The sequence below is a fragment of the Corythoichthys intestinalis genome, chromosome 1 (genome assembly GCF_030265065.1).
Source record: "Corythoichthys intestinalis isolate RoL2023-P3 chromosome 1, ASM3026506v1, whole genome shotgun sequence".
NCBI classification, from domain to species: Eukaryota; Metazoa; Chordata; class Actinopteri; order Syngnathiformes; family Syngnathidae; genus Corythoichthys; species Corythoichthys intestinalis.
Genome location: NC_080395.1, coordinates 31,813,731 through 31,833,925, shown reverse-complemented (window position 1 = coordinate 31,833,925; position 20,195 = coordinate 31,813,731). Strand labels below are relative to the sequence as shown.

At 40.6% G+C, this 20,195-nt stretch overlaps 1 protein-coding gene across 5 annotated transcripts in view; it reads left to right on the top strand.

The window, feature by feature from the left end:
* The window catches only part of LOC130913744 (cyclic nucleotide-gated cation channel beta-3-like), a 78,633-nt gene that overhangs the window by 52,034 nt on the left and 6,404 nt on the right, over nucleotides 1-20,195 (top strand). For all 5 annotated transcript variants that reach the window (XM_057832591.1, XM_057832608.1, XM_057832576.1 and 2 more), the window contains exons 2-11: nucleotides 9,930-10,007; nucleotides 10,088-10,125; nucleotides 10,201-10,252; nucleotides 10,317-10,366; nucleotides 12,234-12,288; nucleotides 12,587-12,611; nucleotides 15,883-15,950; nucleotides 16,088-16,176; nucleotides 16,529-16,666; nucleotides 19,992-20,033. In XM_057832591.1, coding sequence (XP_057688574.1) covers nucleotides 9,945-10,007; nucleotides 10,088-10,125; nucleotides 10,201-10,252; nucleotides 10,317-10,366; nucleotides 12,234-12,288; nucleotides 12,587-12,611; nucleotides 15,883-15,950; nucleotides 16,088-16,176; nucleotides 16,529-16,666; nucleotides 19,992-20,033 — 620 coding nt within the window. In that variant the 5' untranslated portion in view covers nucleotides 9,930-9,944. The remainder of the gene's footprint in view (nucleotides 1-9,929; nucleotides 10,008-10,087; nucleotides 10,126-10,200; nucleotides 10,253-10,316; nucleotides 10,367-12,233; nucleotides 12,289-12,586; nucleotides 12,612-15,882; nucleotides 15,951-16,087; nucleotides 16,177-16,528; nucleotides 16,667-19,991; nucleotides 20,034-20,195) is intronic.

The window sequence follows — 20,195 nt, the reverse complement described above, 5'->3', positions numbered from 1 at the left end:
GAGGGGTTTTAATATAAAATTTCTATAACTTGTACTAACATTTATCTTTTAAGAACTACAAGTCTTTCTATCCATGGATCGCTTTAACAGAATGTTAATAATGTTAATGCCATCTTGTTGATTTATTGTTATAATAAACAAATACAGTCCTTATGTACCTTATGTTGAATGTATATATCCATCTTGTGTCTCATCTTTCCATTCCAACAATAATTTACAGAAAAATATGGCATATTTTATAGATGGTTTGAATTGCGATTAATTACAATTAATTTTTAAGCTGTAATTAACTCGATCAAAAATTTTAATCATTTGACAGGCCTAATTTATTTTTCAAATGTATCATTTAATATAGTTTTTTTTAAAATCCATTTTTAAATTTGTTCAAAATATGTTGTGTTGCACTTGTTAAAATAAAGCCACCTTGTTAAACAACCATGACCTGCACTGAATTGGAATACACAGAATTACAGTACACGGCTTTAGAGAACACTGAACTTAACACGTGTATGCATAATGACATAATTTTAAATGAGTGGGCCGGTCTGAGGCATGAAATTCCAGGGCCGAAAATGAGTCCCACTCCGGCCCTGGTCACATCTCATTATTGTCATTACCTGGTTATTCCCAGTTATCAGATTATTGTAGTCATGTAAATGTAGCTGATAATAAACAATTGTTTAAAAAAAATAATAATAATAATTCTTACCTGCAAGTGATGCGCAGGCATCATCTCGCTGCTTTTTCCTCTTCCTTTTTTCCGCCCCCAACTCTTTGTTGTCTTTTCGATGACATTTCGTTTCAAGAATAAACTTCTGCCAAATTTGCTACTGAAGCTTAGTGGAGCAAACCACTAGGGAATTGGGCGGGGGCGGGGGGCACCAAAGGTAGACTGACGAGAGGGCCGCACAGGAGATTCTTTTTTTTGTGTAAATAATGAGCCTATGTTACTTATATTTGTATTACTTGCATTTATCAGTTATAAGTTTTATTTTAAATACTATATATAGTTGTTATTATTACAATTATTATTTTTTAGGATTTTTTACAAACTTGATTTTTTTTTTTTTGTGCCCCTTCAGGCAGGGTTGGTGCCCTACGCGCAGTGCGTGTTATGCGTATGCGGAGCGCCGTGTCTGAATACCTTAGTTGGAAACCTTCATTTATTCTTGGACTGAAACTGAATTTTACAGACAAAATATTTTAAGTATCGACTAAAACTAGATGAAATTTGTATGTTTCATCGACTAAAACGAGGCGAAGACGAAAACATTTTGAAATGACTAAAAAACGACTAACAAGTATTTTCGTCCATAAGACTAAAACAAAAATTAAAGGGCTGCCAAAAACAACACTGCTGGTAACCAGCTGTACAAAATGGGGAAGACAACAGTAAGGGTATTTTGCAAAAATTAAGTGTGATGTAAATTATGTTAACTTTGCTAATTAACGTAGCTATGCCCCTTGGTAGCAGCATTGTTTCACTAATACTACACTAACTCGTATCTGGTTGCAATCGAAGTAGGTGTTATTTAAATATTGTAACATGATTGACTTTTACGTTTGTGAAGGTGAGGAAGCAGCGTTGCGGAACACTTTTATGACATAGAAGGGTTTCCCCTAGAGGTGTGCAAAATTTCCGATTCTTAGATTATTCGCGATTCGGCCGTGGAAGATTCGAGAACGATTCACAAACATCCAAATTCCGATTATTGAAATATGCCAAGTAAAGCAGAAGTACGACACACTCAGCACGCCGTGCGGTCTTCGGTACGCAATAGGGAATGGAACGTACTACGTCATTGTTTGGACACGCCTCCATGCTGGCAATATGATTCACTTCCGGGTCGGCAGACTCAATGCGGATTGTAACGTGTGGTCGTGCTAAGCTAACTCTTTCGGTGTTTTAGAAAGAAATTATGGGTGTGTATTGTTGTGTTACCGGGTGCAACAGCTTCTCCTACGACTAAAAAAAGGGCGAGGAAAACTGGACTCACTTTTCACCGTTTTCCTGCATGGAGGACCAAATATCAGATCACGAAGGCACGACGGATGGCTGGGGCGCAGCGGTTTGTTGGAAAAGCATTTCTCTTGATCATATTTCTGCTGGAATGAGAGTGTATTCCCCTCATCTCTACTCTTGTAAGTTGAACGATTTATCCGTTTTGGTTTCAATACGTTTTTTGTTGTTGTTTTTTTTTTACTGTTGTGTAAATCTGCCTCGGTAGCAATGCTAACCTTCTCCTCCTCCTCACCTACCTGTTGTGTTACTAGGAAAACCTGCATATGAAATGCTGACAACACATCCCGATTGGTCACCATATCTCTTCTTGGGTTATTCTGAGGTCAAGCGCACCACATCGGAGCGTTATGAGAGGTTGGAAAGGCGAAGAGTGCACGCTGAAACTTCAGTTTGCTCTGCTCTTACAAACACGATCCCAAGTGTTGTTGTGAAAAGTCAATAAAGTATGAATACCAAAACATGACTTGAACAACTTCTTGACAAACTGTAACTGCTTGTTGTTTACTTCAGGTCTTCATAATAAACAGGTGTAATAATTACAAAGTCAGGTGACTTAATTTTGTTATTCTATTTGGAATATGCATTGACAATTTTTGGACAGTGTTGTAGACAAGAACTGGGACTGATAAGTTGCAATAGATTTATTTCAAGTAATGCAATTTCTCCAATACGATATTTGAATTGACAGTTTAAAATCTTTAAATTAGTGCAAACAAGGCCCACCCTCTGACGGTGGCAGCAAATATTATATAATTATAAGTAATACACAAATACAAGATCACAATAAATGTGTCTTTGTCAAAGCAGTTTAAAACACTATTTACTGGCCTTGGGTAAATTGCCAGACAGGATAAATATGTGCTTTAAAGTTCTTGCATTTCCATTTTAAGTATTGGAAGTACTAGTCTCCAACACAGTATTTGAACTGACAGTTTAAAATCCTTTTAGTACAAAATGGCCCACACTCTGGCAGGGGGCAGCAAATATTATAATACATGATACATTATAAAAAGCTATATACTATATAAATACAAGATCACAACAAAACCTGTATTTTTTCAAAGCAGTTAAAAAACATCCAGTGGCCTTAGGTAAATAAAGGTGTATAAATATGTACTTTACAGTTCTTGCATTTCTATTTTAGGTATTGCAACTTTTCCAACACTATTTGAATTGACAGTCTAAAGTCTCCATAAGTGCAAATAAGAATATTATAATTTAAAAATAATAATAGAATATATAAATTCAACATTACAATGAAACGTGTCTTTGTCAAAGTGGTTTAAAAAATAACAATAATAATAATACATCACTGGCCATAGTTAAATAGCCAGGCAGAATAAATATGTGCATTAAAGTTCTTGCATTTTCACAAGTTAAAAGCCCGCAGTTCATCGACAAGAAGGGCAGACCCAGATGGCGTCTGCTGCAGGGGCTTGTTTGAGTCCGACACAGGACAAATGGAACCACTCCATTGAACAAATTTTCTTTGTCAAATGATCCAAGAAGAGAGATGGTGACCAATCGGGATGTGTTGTCAGCAGGTTTACCTAGGAACACAACAGGTAGGTGAGTCGTAGTAGGCGGGCATTGCTACCGAGGCAGATTTACACAACGGTGTAAAAAAACAAAAACGTATTGAAACCAAAAGTGGATAAAGCGTTCAACTTACAAGAGTAGAGATGACAGGAACACACTCTCATTCCAGCAGAAATATGATCATAAATGCTTTTCCGACGAACAGCTGCAATCCAGCCATCCGTCGTACCTTCGTGATCTGATATTTGGTCCTCCATGCAGGAAAACGGTGAAAAGTGAGTCCATTTTTCCTAACCCCTTTTTTTGTCGTAGGAGACGCTGTTGCACCCGGTAACGCAACAATAAGCACCCATATTTTCTTTCTAAAACACCGAAAGAGCTGGCTTAGCACTACCACACGTTACAATCCGCATTGACTCTGCCGGCCCGGAAGTGAATCATATTGCCAGCATGGAGGCACGTCCAAACAATGACGTAGTACGTCCCATTCCCTATTAGGGACGGAGCGAGAGTAGCTAAACATCATGCTTCTCATTACCCGGCCCCTCGGGTAACGCCAATGCTCAACTCACGGCTCTAGCTCAACTCATGCCACGAGATAAAAAAAAAAAAAAAAAAAACATACCTAACTGCTGCCGAAAAGCTGCTACAAGCCGCATTATGTTACGGTAGATATCATTTATATAGGACTAGATGCAATATAGCTTCGGTATCGTTACCAGCACATCTACAAAAAACTAGATGCGGGCGTTAGTAACGGCCGCCATCTTAAAGCAGTACACTTCCCTGCAAGGCTGTTGTTGCGAACCTTCCAAGCGAACCTAATTAACTTTTTATCTAAAATACTCCTAAATCGGTAAAATATTGACTTGAATCTATCTTTAAAATAGTTTTTAAACTTTCACATGTTGAAAGTAGACAAAAGAGAAATTATGGAATAACAGGAGCAATTTTAACAACTTTAACGGTTGATTCACAACATTAAATTAATTGAAAGTAGTTTAAAGCTGCTGATATAGAATGGGGACTGGAGTTTTTTTATTTAATGTTATTTTTGTATATTTGTTTACTGCTATATGTTAACTTAATATTGAAATTGTAGTTTGGTTTAGCCTGAGAGGATTTTTGAACAATTTTGGAACTAATGTACAAAACAAATTAAAAAAAAAAAAAAAAAAAAGGAGTGGGGTGCATCAATAATCGTTTTATAATCGAATCGGAGCCTCTGAATCATAATCGAATCGTTAGGTGCCCAAAGATTCCCAGCTCTAGTTTCCCCTATGTGTTGCCATCTAGTACTGCAGTTATCAGTTCAGTGGATAGACACTCTTTACGGGTACACAGATGCAAAATGATATGCAAAATAATCTTTTTTTCCCGTTTCTCACTTGGGCAGCGTCGACATTTGTCGCTGACCGTTTGACGGGTACTGGAACGGCTTCAACTGGAAGAAGTGAAAAGGAAGGCCTCTAGCAAAATGCTCACCTGCTATGACTAGGGAAGGATTAAGATGAAGGGGCTTATGGCTAATTGGATGAGACACAAACATAAGTGCTCGCGCCTTCATTCCTTCCTTCACGCGTTCATTTCTCCGCCTCGTTCATTCACATGTGGATTGTTTGGCTATTCGCTTTGTTTAGTCAACGGTTTGTTCACTTTTTCATTGGTGTTAGAGGAGGAAACAGCGTATTTGGTAGGCAGGAAGCCAGGAATGATAAGAAGTGTGGGCCTGGCACCAGTGACAAAACAAATGTGAACTGGGCCCGGGTAAAATGAGTCACAACTGGCTCCATGAGTCACTCGAGCAGGGGCCAGGGGCAGTAGTGGTTCACGACTTGACAACGACGACCAGCCAGGGGGGTGCTCGTGGTTCATGACTCGAGCGCACCTACTCATGACCTCGGCTCTTCCACAGTATTTTAGCCACAAACGCTATTTTCTAGCCCAGCGCATCATCTTACCTTTGTTTTCGACCCTCCCCTCGCCCAACCATACCCCCATTAGGCCCTCTGGAGGCCCAGTCCTGGGTATGCCTTCACCCCCTTAAGCTCCGCCCCTCCCTGGCTATCTCTGCTGATCTCCACACTCATCTCATGGCTGCTTGGAAACAAAAGCGGCGGATGTCATGGGAAAAGAATAGTTCATTCCATCTTTGTCAACGATTAGTATTAAATAGTGTTATTTTTGACGGCCATTTTATTTTTCGTCTTAGTCTTAGTCTTTTGGATGAAAACACCTATTGGTCTTAGGCATATTTTAGTCATTTCAAAATGTGTTCGTCTTCATCTAGTTTTAGTCCACGATTCCCAAAATGTTTTCGTCTATAAACTTCAAAAGTTTTAGTCCATCAATAAATAAATAAATAAATGAAAGGTTTCCAACAATTTCGAATGAACATGACAGACGAGCACATAACTGTCTACAAGGACATCGCCATTTTCATGATGAGAGTACAAACTCAGCAGGAAATCAGCATATTATTTGCAAATAATTAAGCTCACGTGGACACCACGAACTGTGTGTAAAATGTTTTCCAAGAGTTTCCAAGAGTAAGTAGACACAGAGACACCGCGCTAAATGCTAATGCTAATGCGAACTCTTAGTTTAGGTCATGGGTCGGGAACCTTTTTGGCTGAGAGCGCCATGAACACCACATATTTTTAAATGTAATTCCGTGAGAGCAGGGCCGGCCCAGCTAATACGCAGACTATGCAGCTGCTTAGGGCCCCTGACCACTAGGGGGCCCCCCAATCTGGCAATTGTTTAATTTATATTCTATTTTGTTTACTACAGTTTGCTTTATTTGACTTTTGTGAGTTTTAATACTTGATTACAAGCTTCAAAAAAATAAAAGTTCTTCCTTAACTTCTTTCCTCTTTTAGAAAAAGGTTTGGCGCCATCTACTGTAAGTACTGACAATCATTTGGGGTGAGAAGTTTGAAGTATGCAGTGCAACAAAATCTGATTAATATACAAAATATGGACGTATGGGTTGGATTGCATGTATGGGTTTCACGGTACACTGTGACGAAATGGTGGGCCAAAAATATGGGCCCCTTTGCATTATTTTGCTTAGGGCCCCCAAATGGCCTGGGCTGGCCCTGCGTGAGAGCCATACAATATGTTTAAAACTAAAAATACAAGTAATGTGTGCCTTTTGTGTAATTTCAACACTTTTAAAGTACAAGGGTTTGGGTTAGTCTCTGAATTCTTTTTAATAACATAGTTATGCTGTTGCTGGTCAATGATGAGTATTTCTTATTATTGATTCAACATTCTGGTGCTGCCTGGTTTTGCTGATGGCTTTGTATTCTGGTTGATACTTGGATACTTATGCACGGAGCACCATCAGTGCACACCAAAACAGGTTTATCCATTGGCAGTGTTGGGCATGTTACTTTAAAAAAGTAATAAGTTATAGTTACTCACTACTTCTTCCAAAAAGTAACTGAGTTGGTCTCTGAATTACTCTATTGTAAAAGTAACTAGTTACCTGGGAAAGTAACTATTTCCGTTACTTTAAAAAGAACTTGTTGTATGTCAAAGAATTTGAAATTTTCTGAGCAGTATTCGAGTCAGTTGAATAAAGAAGAACAGACAGGTAGTTGTGTTATAGAACCTTGTAATATTTATTGCACCTCACCAGCAACAGATTTATCCTACACTTGAAGTGCATCAAAAATAAACAGTAAGATTTTTCGCCACTAGCTTTGTGGTAGCGTGTTTAGTTGTTAGGTGCTTCAGCAGATTTGAATTGCTTACCACAGATGTTGACAAAAGCTTTGCCCCGGGACATAAATTACACTTTACATTGATTGATTGATTGATTGAACACGTTTATTTCGAATACTTAATACATAGGTACCGATAATCGGTGACAATAATGAAAAAATACATGCACGTTCTTTCCTTTAATTTCGACCAAGTTGAAAAAGTGTTTATATCTCCCCCTCGTAAAGGACAAATTTTCCTCTGAATGCTCTGCCATCATATCCCTCTGCATTTGTTTTATGCGTGTGTGTTTGCCACATGCGCTGTTCCGGTTTGTATGTGAAAACACCGGCTCTGATTGGCTTACCATGACACATGACTCTAACCCTCAGCCAGCACAATCACTTCCATCGCATCTATCCAGGGGGTGCATTCAGGTAGCCTCGTCCCCCTACTCCTCCCGTCACCCTCAAAGCGTCTGCCGTCCTCAAGATGGAAGCAGCATTCTTGCTGGCTGACAGTGGGGGATGAGAACGAGGCTAGCATTAAGGTGTAGCAAACACAGAAATGTTAGCAAGCTTTGGAAAGCATTGTCTAATTGAATGAGCAGGGACAAACAGCCTGGAGTCATAAGAAGTACGTGCGCTTTTCTCGAACCTGAACGCACTCCAAGTCTTGGATGACAAATAGAGCAGAGTAGACTCGCTACAGCTGGTAGTTTCTTCGATTTATTCCGAGTAAGTAACGCACCGCTTTTGACCGTCAGTAACGGTAACGGCGGAAAAAATAATTAGTTAGATTACCCCGTTACTGTAAAAATAACGCCATTATGTAACGGCGTTATTTATAACGGGTGTTATTCCCGACACTGTCAATCGGTAGATTTTTTCTTTACAGAACTCAGTGAAGGACTTAAATAAATCCTCCCCTCTTGTTGTCCCTTTCATAGTCAAAACCTTCCAATCACGCTGAACTGCGATAAATAGCTTACGTCTGTTGACACATCCAAAGCTAAAGAAAAAAACTGTGTAGCATTTATGTCCTTATGTCCTGCTGAAAAGTGCGATACTCCTCGTCTTTTTTACTTTTTCTGGTTGTAGTATATAGACTACGTGTCCCATGATCACCCTGGGCTCACGCAGCCAATGACATGGGACTTGGGGGATCTAACGTAGCACATCTCAGTTGCTATTTGATGATATCTAGTGCGAAGTGCGGAAGTGTTGACGGAGCATTGAAAAAGTTAACATATGCCGCAAACTTTTTTTTTTTTCTTTAATAATTAAAGATTTGGTTGCGAGCCAGATGCAGCCGTCAAAAGAGCCATACATCTACATACAGCTACATCTGGCCCGTGAGCCATAGGTTTCCGACCCCTGGTTTAGTGGGTGATGATCACTCAGCACAAACCTTTAAAGACTAAAGCAACATGGCATAGCCAAGATGAGAAAACGAAACTTACCAAGCAGCACCTGACACGTTTCACAAAAGGAGCCTGGAATGGGCACACGCTTAAGAATGTGTGTGGGTCGGGGGGAGGCGCAGCACGTCACATGAGTGACACAACCAAACACTGCTAAATGCGTTCTAACTACACATACAAGAAAATATCACACATTGTGAATTTATGACGGAAACTGGCGAATTTTCATCTCGTTCTCATGTCGTCAAACGACAAGTGGCATCCATCTCGTTATGTTTTAGTCTCCCAAGACACATTTTCAGCGCGTCATCGTCATGAAAAAAATAGTTCGTTGACAAAATATTTTCGTTATCGTCATCGTCGACGAAAACAACACTGTTACTAAGGGTTTTACTTGACATCTGATGAACTATTTCTGACGACTACCTCTTGGAACTCATCGAGAGAATGCAAACAGTGTGCAAAAAGTCATCAAAGCAAAAGGTGGCTACTTTGAAGAAACTAGAAAGATGTTTTTTATAATTTCCCCTTTGTTTTGTAGTACATAATTCCACGTCTTAATATATAGTTTTGATGCCTTCAGTCAGAATCTAAAATGTATATAGTCACAAAAGTAAAGACAAGGCATAATTGAGAAGGTGTGTCCAAACTGTTGTTCTTCTCCTGTTTCGATGGTGTAAGGCACATTTTGGTGCCTAGTACTGTATTAACATACAGTGCTGCACGGTTTTGCTGATGACAGACTTTTGACCTCAGGCCCAGGATGTATTTCTGCTGTTTTTCTCTGCTTTGTGTATCAAAGATAATTTACAACTATAAGCTCAGTATGAAAACATAACCCGATTTTTTTCCTTTCTCAAGTTGACTGATTCCTATATTGGCATAATAAACCAAGGTTAGCTTGTTTCTGTTTAGAAACTCGGAAGAGGAGAGTATTGACGGGACTCGAGGATTGTCAGGGTGCCGAGCATCTTTTATTTTTTCTCGTCATGTCACTTTTATAATAAGTGGATGTTAGTGTTTAGCAAGTAAATGACAGGGAATAGTTGGAGGGATGGCTTAACACAGAACTATGTCCAGGAGATGCAACATCTTCCAGCTACAGAGCTCTGTTTGTCACGTTAAAACATTCAAAGGCTAATTTTGGACTTTGACCGAATGATTCTTTATTCATGGCAAACTGCGGATTAAGAGCCTACTTATAATCATTGTGTACGTGTTGTCCTTTCGCAGTAAGTCTAGGTCGCGATGAGCTGGCTCCTGAAAATGCTTCCCCGGCCCCCTGAGACCCAACCGGGGGACCCTCAACAGGTCAGATGCGCACGTCGGTTGTCATCGTCTCATTAGTATATTCGGCATGGGCTTTTCTCCTTCTTTCGGTGTTCCTCTAGGACCAGTCCAAATGGGAAGAGGCGGCGACGACGAGCAGGTTCCGTTCAACTCGGTGACTCGTTTCCACTTTGAAGGAGTTAAGGCGTGACATGTCGACTTCTTGTCCTGACAGGGAGCGCCCGGTGCTTCGTGCGCCTGTTATCAGTGTGGAGAGCGGTGCCAAGGTTAGGTTTTCTGCAACGCGCTCGACCTCGGGTCCCGTGACATGCGCACGTTTCTGTTTTTCAGGAAGAGGCGACGCCCCACACCGAGCGTCAGGACGCAGCCGTGCCGGCTGTGTGAGTCAAATGACATCATCCGCCTCAGAGTTTCTTGGCCATTTCCGGTCCATACAAAAAGCTGGCTTGGTCCTAGAACAGAGGTGTTAAACTGGCGACACGGGGGCCAGATGCTCGTCGCATCATTTTGTTTGGTCCGCCCAAGCAAATTATGTGCAGGTCAAACCACTATCTTACTGCAACATTGGAAACAAATGAGTGTCTTTCTTAACTCATTGAAGCCTATTGAAAACGATAGATGTTTGAAAGCCATTGACGGCACTAGACATCCAATTCATTTGGGTTGGTAGTGCCAAATGAAGTTTCGCACCGTCAATAGCAGCCAATGAGTTTTCAAAGACGGTATTGTAGTGGAAAATTTTGTTCAAGTGGAAAAGCTTTGGGCGCGACCTATTGGTTCATTGATTAAACAGTGACATCTTTTATGGATTCCAGACAGGAGCATATTGATAACCTATCGGAATACAAAGTACCTCAATATAGCATCATTTTCATATACTGTATAGCAGGGGCGGACTGGGACTAAAAACTGGACTTTGACTCAGCCCAGCCCACTAGAATTGCTGTACAAAGGATAACACAGACCCTCTAGGGTGGTCTGGGGGCATGCCTCCCTGGGAGAATTTTGAAAAAATATTTTATTGTAAAATGCATCAATTTCGTGCATTTTAAGAGAAAAATGAAGCGGCTATGAAGAACTACACATTGCATTATCATACATTTTAACTTGCATACTCAATGAGAAATTAACAGGTCTCAATGTAGAACCAGAAAAGGCAGGAGACTGCCTGAAGCACAAAGAAAACATGGTATGATTTATGATCAATCACAATGAAAAGAGGCTGTAATTATACATTTTAGCTTGAATATTCACTGAGAAATGAACAGAACACTCTCAGGATCTCTATGTAGAACCAGAAAAAGGCAGGAGACTATATTTCTTCTGAATTAATATTGCTGCTGCGTGTGGATACGTTGTTTTACAGCTAAAATATTTTTTCTTAGGAGAGGGATAGTAGGGCTAGCATACTGTAACTTAGCACGATTGCAAACGGGGACATGGACTCGCTGGCACTAACCCTTTAATTGCCATTTATTTCATTTAAAATGTAGCTACCTGATGGATAACAATTGCCAATATACCTAGCAAGTAACCCTCTTCATCCCTACTTACTTGCCCTGTGCTCGTCTGGGGAACTTCCACCGGCTCATCATTACCCTCTCCCTCGTCTGTTGTCTCTCCCTGCACCGGCTACACGTGAGGGTGGCTGCCGCTCCCACTCTCACCATCGCCGGGGGCTGGGCTGTTGCTGGCTGGCGTGGCAGTTGAAGCCACACTGCTGCTTGCGAACATGTGTGTCAACTTTTGACATTTCTTCAGTTTTTTCTCTCTAACCTTCTTTGCGCCACCCTTCTCTTTTCTTTTTTTTGCCTCCACCATCCATATTATTTATCCACGCTCGTCACTATTTTGCTTCCACAAGGAGTAAGGCTTTACCAAAGTAGGCTACTCTGTGCTTTCTTCGTTCTTCTCCTATCAGATTGGCGGTTAACAGCCAAGCGCATTGCTGCCACCTGTCGGATTGGATGCGAACTGTAGATAATCATAGAGGATGGGGGGGTAAAAACACTGATGTATGTATGGCGGCTGCCGGCCGTCCAGAGCACCGGCCGTTCTCCAGAAGCTACAGATTACCAGTCCGCCCCTGCTGTATAGTCAATTTGTCAAACGCCTACTTTCCGAGTAGTTAACGATGATATGAGGCAGTGGGATCTCCCGGCCTGAAATGGCGCTCCGAGTCACCCGGTGGCTTTCTTGTGTGTGTGTGCCGCATTGTCACCTAACTCCCGGATGTCTTCTCTGCAGTGTTACGGGTTGGCTCGTCGACAGCCTCTGGCGCTTGTTGCCACGGCCGAAGCAGGTGAGCGAGTAAAAAAATAAACATTGTCAGATTTGTGTAGTCTGTGATGAAAGCAGATGCTCATCTTAATAATGAATGAAAATGTCATCTTGAATCATAATATTAAGGTCAAGTTTGTAAACGATTAAAAATAGTTACTTGTGCGTTAACGGTTCTTGTCTAAACTATTTTGCACTTGAAGGAGCGTTCTTCTTATTGTTCTCTCGCTGTTATTGATCTATGGACTAACTGTTTGTGAAGCTCTCTTCTGGTGATTAGGGCTATCTGCGTAATCTTGACTCACCAACTCTCCCCACAGGAAGCGGACAGCAGTGCGCCGGAGTGTAAGTGCAACACTCCACTTGTCATTTACAGTAATTTCTGTCAGTGTGCTGCAGATAGTTGAGCATTTAGCAATATTACAAAGTAGAACACATTTGTTAAGCAGCTGAAACCTTTTTTGGGGCATTCATTCCACTCATTGGCTGCCAGTGACTGCGTGAGACGTCCAAATGAATTGGACATCTTGCGGCGTCAATAGCTCTGAAAAATGAACATTCACAGTCCTTTCAGTTTGAATAAATTGGACTTGGAGTCAACTCATTGCCTACCAACGATATTGCCATGTCCTGTAAATAGTCTCGTTCTCGATACGAAAATCTGTAGTGGAAGTTGCAGAGAATGGTCCATGACAAGGCTCCAACCCGCGTGGTGCTTTGGCACCACTATGGATTTCAAGTCTATTAAAGTTTTTATTTTATTTTATTTATTAATATTTTGTTGATTTATAATTATTTTTCTTCATAGAAATATATTGATGGATAATGATGATTAAAATAGATATATATACTGTATATATATGGTGGAAAACAAACAGGTGACTTGAAGTTCCGCTCTGAGACCCCCAATCTGGCCAAATTTCAGAATTGTCCGATATGCATGTGTGATACATCATTGGGAAGCTTAAAATCTCAATTTTCTGGGGGAAGAAAATTTTTCAACAGGAGGGCATTTTTTTTTTTTTAATGTTTTTTAAACAGCAAAACCCTATCTGGAGGTGAGAGCACGCGAGAGCAGAATTACTGACGCCATGTTTGTAATGAATTATTATTGCGTACTTACCTTGTTCCGATCCAAAAACTCCATGTAGCATGTATCACTGAATGTCAAGACACAGCTGTGAATGGCCACAGGTGGATTTTTGGGGAATTTTATTGGTGAAACATGGTTATATAACAAGGGTCGCGATGCAGAAATCGCAGACATCAAGGAGTGGTCAAGATTTTCTTTTTCATATATTTACCCCTCTAAACATTTAAAAAAAAATTTTTTTTAATTTATTTTCTTTGTTTGGATCGATTATTTATCATTTAACATATTGGCCAAAATGTGAAAGTAACAAAAAAAAAATACAATTAAGCGATAGTTATGAGGCCGATATCCATGACTTTTTTACAGACACCATTTTTTTTCATTCTGACGTAATTTGTTTAAAAGTTAAAAATATGCGAGTGAATAATTTTTTTGTCTTTTTTTTTTTTTTTTTTTTTTTAAACGAAATATTGGACATCGAATAATGATTCTAAGCTAAAAATGACAGACATTTTGAACAATAAATATAATTACCTTCTTTTTATGGCTGGGTTGAAACAAAAGCGGTTGCGCGACATCTGTAAACGGGGGTTTCCAGGGTAAAAGTGACAAATAAAAAATAGTTAGGGGCTTAATGGGCCATGAATCTGCTATGGCAGCATATAGACATACTATATTGTTCTATCAAACACGACAGTTCTTTTTGCTTAAAATAGAGCAGTTTATTTTATCGAGGGTCGCAAGAGCAGAAACTGCTTTTTCAGTCTTGTCTGTGTTTTCCGCCATATACTGTACATTTATGTATGTATATATAAGTATGTATATATGTGTATATATGTATACTGTATATATACATACTTAATTATAACTGAGAACTGGCATCCACATATCTTGACATCACATTTAGGCCACAACCAAAAATTCTTTCAACTTTAAAGAACATTCTTTGAGTAATGTTGCAATACTTCTGTTATGAAATGATTTGCAAAACACTGCGAAAGATTGTGCTTATAAAAGAATAAACGTCGATATTGTCTTTTTCCCCCTTGGGCATATTTACTTATAAAATGCAACACATTTTGTCAAACAGTGGGTTCAAGGATGAAGTCAGACTTAGGGTGTGCAAGGATATTACACTATATGCCATCATGTAGTACCTATCAAATATACTGTAGTATCAAGAACAGGGGTGGGCAAACTATTCCACAAAGGGCCGCAGTGCGCAGTGTGTGTGGGATTCCATTCCAACCCATCAAGAGAAAACCTTTTCACTAGGGGTGCACAATATCTATTTTTTGAAACCGATATCGATAACTTTCTGCTCCTCAAGGCCAATACCGATACGATAACCGATAATATATGTTTAATTTTTCAATGTATGTTCACCTGAGTTTTTGAACACCTGTAGGTCAAAAATACTAGTGGTTGATTCAGCATAGATCTACCTTTGACCAGACCAGAATTTTCATGATGACATGAACATTATAATAATGAACAAAACAAAGACAAGAACAGTTTTGACTTAAAATAAAGTGTCCATATTATTTTTTTCAAATAAATATCATTTGAGTCAATCACAATCAATCAGTCAATATCATTGACGATGTGTTCCCCTAAACAATGAGCAGTGACCTAAAACAAACAAACTAAACCTGTATTATGCTTTGTCAGCATATAAAAAATATGGTGCAACAGGAGAGGATACTTTTGTCGTCTTGGTCCATGAAACAAATTTTTTAATCTGGCAATTATAGAACAGCAAGCCTACCAATAACCAAAAGGCCTCTCAAGAACTTGGAAACATAACACTGTAAAATGCAAACATTTGCCAATTGCCATAGTAAGGTTTATAACTGAGTGAAGGAAAAATAAGGCCTCTAGAATGGTAACAAAACTTTGCATACTGGCAAAACGGGAGTAGAAAGAAATGCACACATCCCAATCCGACACTCTGCCAAAAATATTATTAATAGGTCCAATAACATATTGTTATCGGATTTATTGGGATGACGTCATAATTCCTATTATCGGACCGATAATTATCGAACCGATAATTATCGTGCACCACTACTTTTCACCAATCAGGTGTCTTGCATGCGCTATCAGTTGATCACAGTCAGATGCTTCTTGTTTCAGCTGAAACCTCATTGGTTCAACTGTCTGTACTGGATCCGTTGGAACAAAGAGCACGACCCACTACAGCCCTTGAGGACCGGTTTGCCCATCCCTGATATACAACTAGATGAGCAAAGCACTAATTGAGCCAATCGTTATCATTCGTCCGCCATTTTGTATTTGTGCCATTCCAAAAACATAACATTAGCATTGCTCTAAATTGCTCCATTTTGAAACGGCTTACTTTTTTATAAATATAGAAAATGCACTCAATTAACTTCATAATATATATTTTTTCTAACAAACCACCCACGCGACATAAACAAGGGCCGATATCAACAGTATGCTCTGTGCGCATTCTAAAACTTGGCTTCTCACCACATTCTCCTTACATTTTGTGAATTTTAGCCATCCAGGGGAAGAGCGAGCTGCGGTCGGATGCAAAGCGCCCCACTGAGAAAGAGCAGAAGGACCAGGTGAGCCGGCATCTACAAAAGTCTCCATATGATGTTAATTATGTAATCGTACTAATTCCAATTTGGGCCAAAGGTCCAAATGCAGTTTGTCTTGCACATGTGCAGCACTCAATCTATTATTTTGAATGCTGTCGCAGGTGGCGGACGAGCGTTGGCTTCCTCCGATGGAGATGAAGGAGGTCGAGAAGGACGCCAGCCAGGCGCTTCTGGCTCACGTGGAGGGAAGGTCCTGCATGCTTTTTTGTCTCCATCCATGAGCCCTATTTTCATTGGTGGCACAACATGGAAAGTTGGAAATTTGCTGGCAGAAAGAGAATATGCCTTCTCAAAGCGGCTCTAAATTTCACTACAGGGAGAAGTTTTGTCTGGCCTGCTTAACCCCCTTATAGGGTACTTATTAAACTCATTGGGTGCCATTGACGGACCTAGACATCAAATTCTTTTGGATCGGGAGGGGCTGTAAAGAGATCTGCCAAATTGCCTCTGTAAAGAGGCTCCCGGAACTATGTAAATTTGCGCCAGGGATGGAAATAACAGCGTGCTGAACTTGAGTTGTTAACGGCATGACTGTGTTACAGACTGCGACGAGAGCGCCTGGAAGCTGCCCGTGCGGCTGAAGACGCTGCCAGAAGGGCGGCGCGGGAAGCCATCCGACAGTTGGAGGCAGAACACTCGGCCGCCGACACCCGATGTCTGGCCGACGAGTCCCACGAGCAGTGAGAACACGCCTATCACACACGCGCTAACCCCTTATAGCAGTGGTCCCCAACTGTTTTTGCACCACGGACCGCGATGATGAGGGCCTTTTTTTCACGGACCGGCAATGTGTGGCAAAAAATTACAGTAAATCTAAAATAACACGATGGTGCTAAAAACGAACATTAAGTGCAGGGAAAATGTAACTCACTATACGCTGACTCAACCTTTTTTAACAGCAGCCTCTTCTAAAACTTGACGGCAAATATCCTTGGTCGCAGGCATAATGAGTTCTTCTATTGTGAAAGGTTTCTGGGCTTTAGCAATACGGTTCGCCATGCGGTTTGATGCTGTCAGTGCATTTGCTTTTGTTGCCTCCTTTGCTAGCTTTTAGCCACATATTATGCAGAATGGGATTGGTTGTACGCTCCCCTTCAGACATAGCAGGTGGCCTCTTCCCCGTTAAAAAGCTGTCCAAAGACGTTCCCGTCCACAGCACGCAGTGAACAGCCGCTAACATTACTGTTTACATTGACTGACGCTGGCCTGCTATAGGTGTGCAAACACCCCAATAATGGCAGCTAACCACTAGAGTGACATACGCAAATCTGTACTCCGATTAGATGTACAAGCCAGATTGCGGTCGTTAATAAATTATTGATCATTTCTCTGCGGCCTGGTAGCAAATGCGCCGTGCATCAGCACCAGTTCCCGGCCCAAGTTTATAGTTTTATTGGGGGACAGAACCAGTGTTGTCCTTTAAATACCCCCAAATTAACAGGAAATGACCTGGAAATTCCCCCAAATTAGCAGGAAGTAAGCCAGTGTGAACAAAATGTGACCTAGAAAGTTACCCGTAAATGTGGCAAAATCCACAGAAAGTGACCCAGAAATGTCCCAAAATCGCAATAAAGTGAGCCAGTATCTACAGGAAATGACCTCTAAATCCTCTCAAATCAATAGAATGTGACGCAACATAATTAAGATGTGACCTGGAAATGTCTCAAAATCAATAGAAAGTGAGCCAGTATAAACACCAAGTGACCTCAAAATGCCCAAAAATCAATAGGAAGTGACACAACATCAACAGAAAGTGACCCAAAAAATGCCCCTAAATCAACAGGGACTGATGTACAGTAGTTAACCAACCAACCAACCAACCAACCAACCAACCAACCAACCAACCAACCAACCAACCAACCAACCAACCAACCAACCAACCAACCAACCAACCAACCAACCAGTAAGGAAACATTCCCAGAAATATCCCAAAATCACAAGAAAGTGAGCCAGTATCTACAGGAAATGACCTCTAAGACCCCTTAAATCAATAGAATGTGACGCAACATCATTAAAATGTGACCTGGAATTGTCTCAAAATCCAATCGAAAGTGAGCCAGTATCAACACCAAGTGAGCTCAAAATGCCCAAAAATCAATCGGAAGTGACACAACATCAACAGAAAATGCCCCGAAAATGCCCCAAAAGCCACACAGACTGATGTACAGTAGTTAACCAACCAACCAACCAACCAACCAACCAACCAACCAACCAACCAACCAACCAACCAACCAACCAACCAACCAACCAACCAACCAACCAACCAACCAACCAACCAACCAACCAGTAAGGAAGCATTCCCAGAAATGTCCCAAAATCACAAGAAAGTGAGCCAGTATCTACAAGAAATGACCTCTAAGACCCCTGAAATCAATAGAATGTGACGCAACATCATTAAGATGTGACCTGGAATTGTCTCAAAATCCAATAGAAAGTAAGCCACTATCAACACCAAGTGACCTCAAAATGCCCAAAAATCAATCGGAAGTGACACAACATCAACAGAAAATGCCCCGAAAATGCCTCAAAATCAACGGGGACTGATGTACAGTAGTTAACCAATCAGTTAGGAAGCATTCCCAGAAATATCCCAAAATCACAAGAAAGTGAGCCAGTATCTACAGGAAATGACCTCTAAAACCCCTCAAATCAATAGAATGTGACGCAACATCATTAAGATGTGACCTGGAATTGTCTCAAAATCCAATAGAAAGTGAGCCAGTATCAACACCAAGTGAGCTCAAAATGCCCAAAAATCAATCGGAAGTGACACAACATCAACAGAAAATGCCCCGAAAATGCCCCAAAAGCCACACAGACTGATGTACAGTAGTTAACCAACCAACCAACCAACCAACCAACCAACCAACCAACCAACCAACCAACCAACCAACCAACCAACCAACCAACCAACCAACCAACCAACCAACCAACCAACCAACCAACCAACCAACCAACCAACCAACCAGTAAGGAAACATTCCCAGAAATGTCCCAAAATCACAAGAAACTGAGCCAGTATCTACAAGAAATGACCTCTAAGACCCCTGAAATCAATAGAATGTGACGCAACATCATTAAGATGTGACCTGGAATTGTCTCAAAATCCAATAGAAAGTGAGCCACTATCAACACCAAGTGAGCTCAAAATGCCCAAAAATCAATCGGAAGTGACACAACATCAACAGAAAATGCCCCGAAAATGCCCCAAAAGCCACACAGACTGATGTACAGTAGTTAACCAACCAGTAAGGAAGCATTCCCAGAAATATCCCAAAATCACAAGAAAGTGAGCCAGTATCTACAGGAAATGACCTCTAAGACCCTTCAAATCAATAGAATGTGACGCAATATCATTAAGATGTGACCTGGAATTGTCTCAAAATCCAATAGAAAGTGAGCCACTATCAACACCAAGTGACCTCAAAATGCCCAAAAATCAATCGGAAGTGAAACAACATGAACAGAAAATGCCCCGAAAATGCCCCAAAATCAACAGAGACTGATGTACAGTAGTTACCAACCAACCAGTAAGGAAGCATTCCCAGAAATGTCCCAAAATCACAAGAAAGTGAGCCAGTATCTACAGGAAATGACCTCTAAATCCCCTCAAATCAATAGAATGTGACGCAACATCATTAAGATGTGACCTGGAATTGTCTCAAAATCCAATAGAAAGTGAGCCAGTATCAACACCAAGTGACCTCAAAATGCCCAAAAATCAATCGGAAGTGACACAACATCAACAGAAAATGCTCCGAAAATGCTCTAAAATCAACAGGGACTGATGTACAGTAGTTAACCAACCAACCAGTAAGAAAGCATTCCCACACAAAGGCTCCAGAAATGGCATTCTTAACTTTTTCAATGACCAAAAATAATAACTTGCACTGTGATTGGTTATCTGGATTGCGCTGCCCATCGCCACGGACAGACGGAATGCAGTTGAGAGCAGAACCTTACAAAAGCATTGTGTGATTGTGGTTTTGTCTTTTGTGATCAACAGACTTCCTAACATCCTGGAAGAGGAAAACGAGGACCAGTCCGAGTGAGTTCACTGCCTGTCTGTCATAGTAATAATGAATATAACAATAGCAATAGCACTAACACTGACACTAACAACTCTAAACCTCACTTGCCATATTTATTAGATCTTGTTCTTCAAACACAGCAAATCGTTCTAGATGTTTCATATTCATCAAACGTGTAT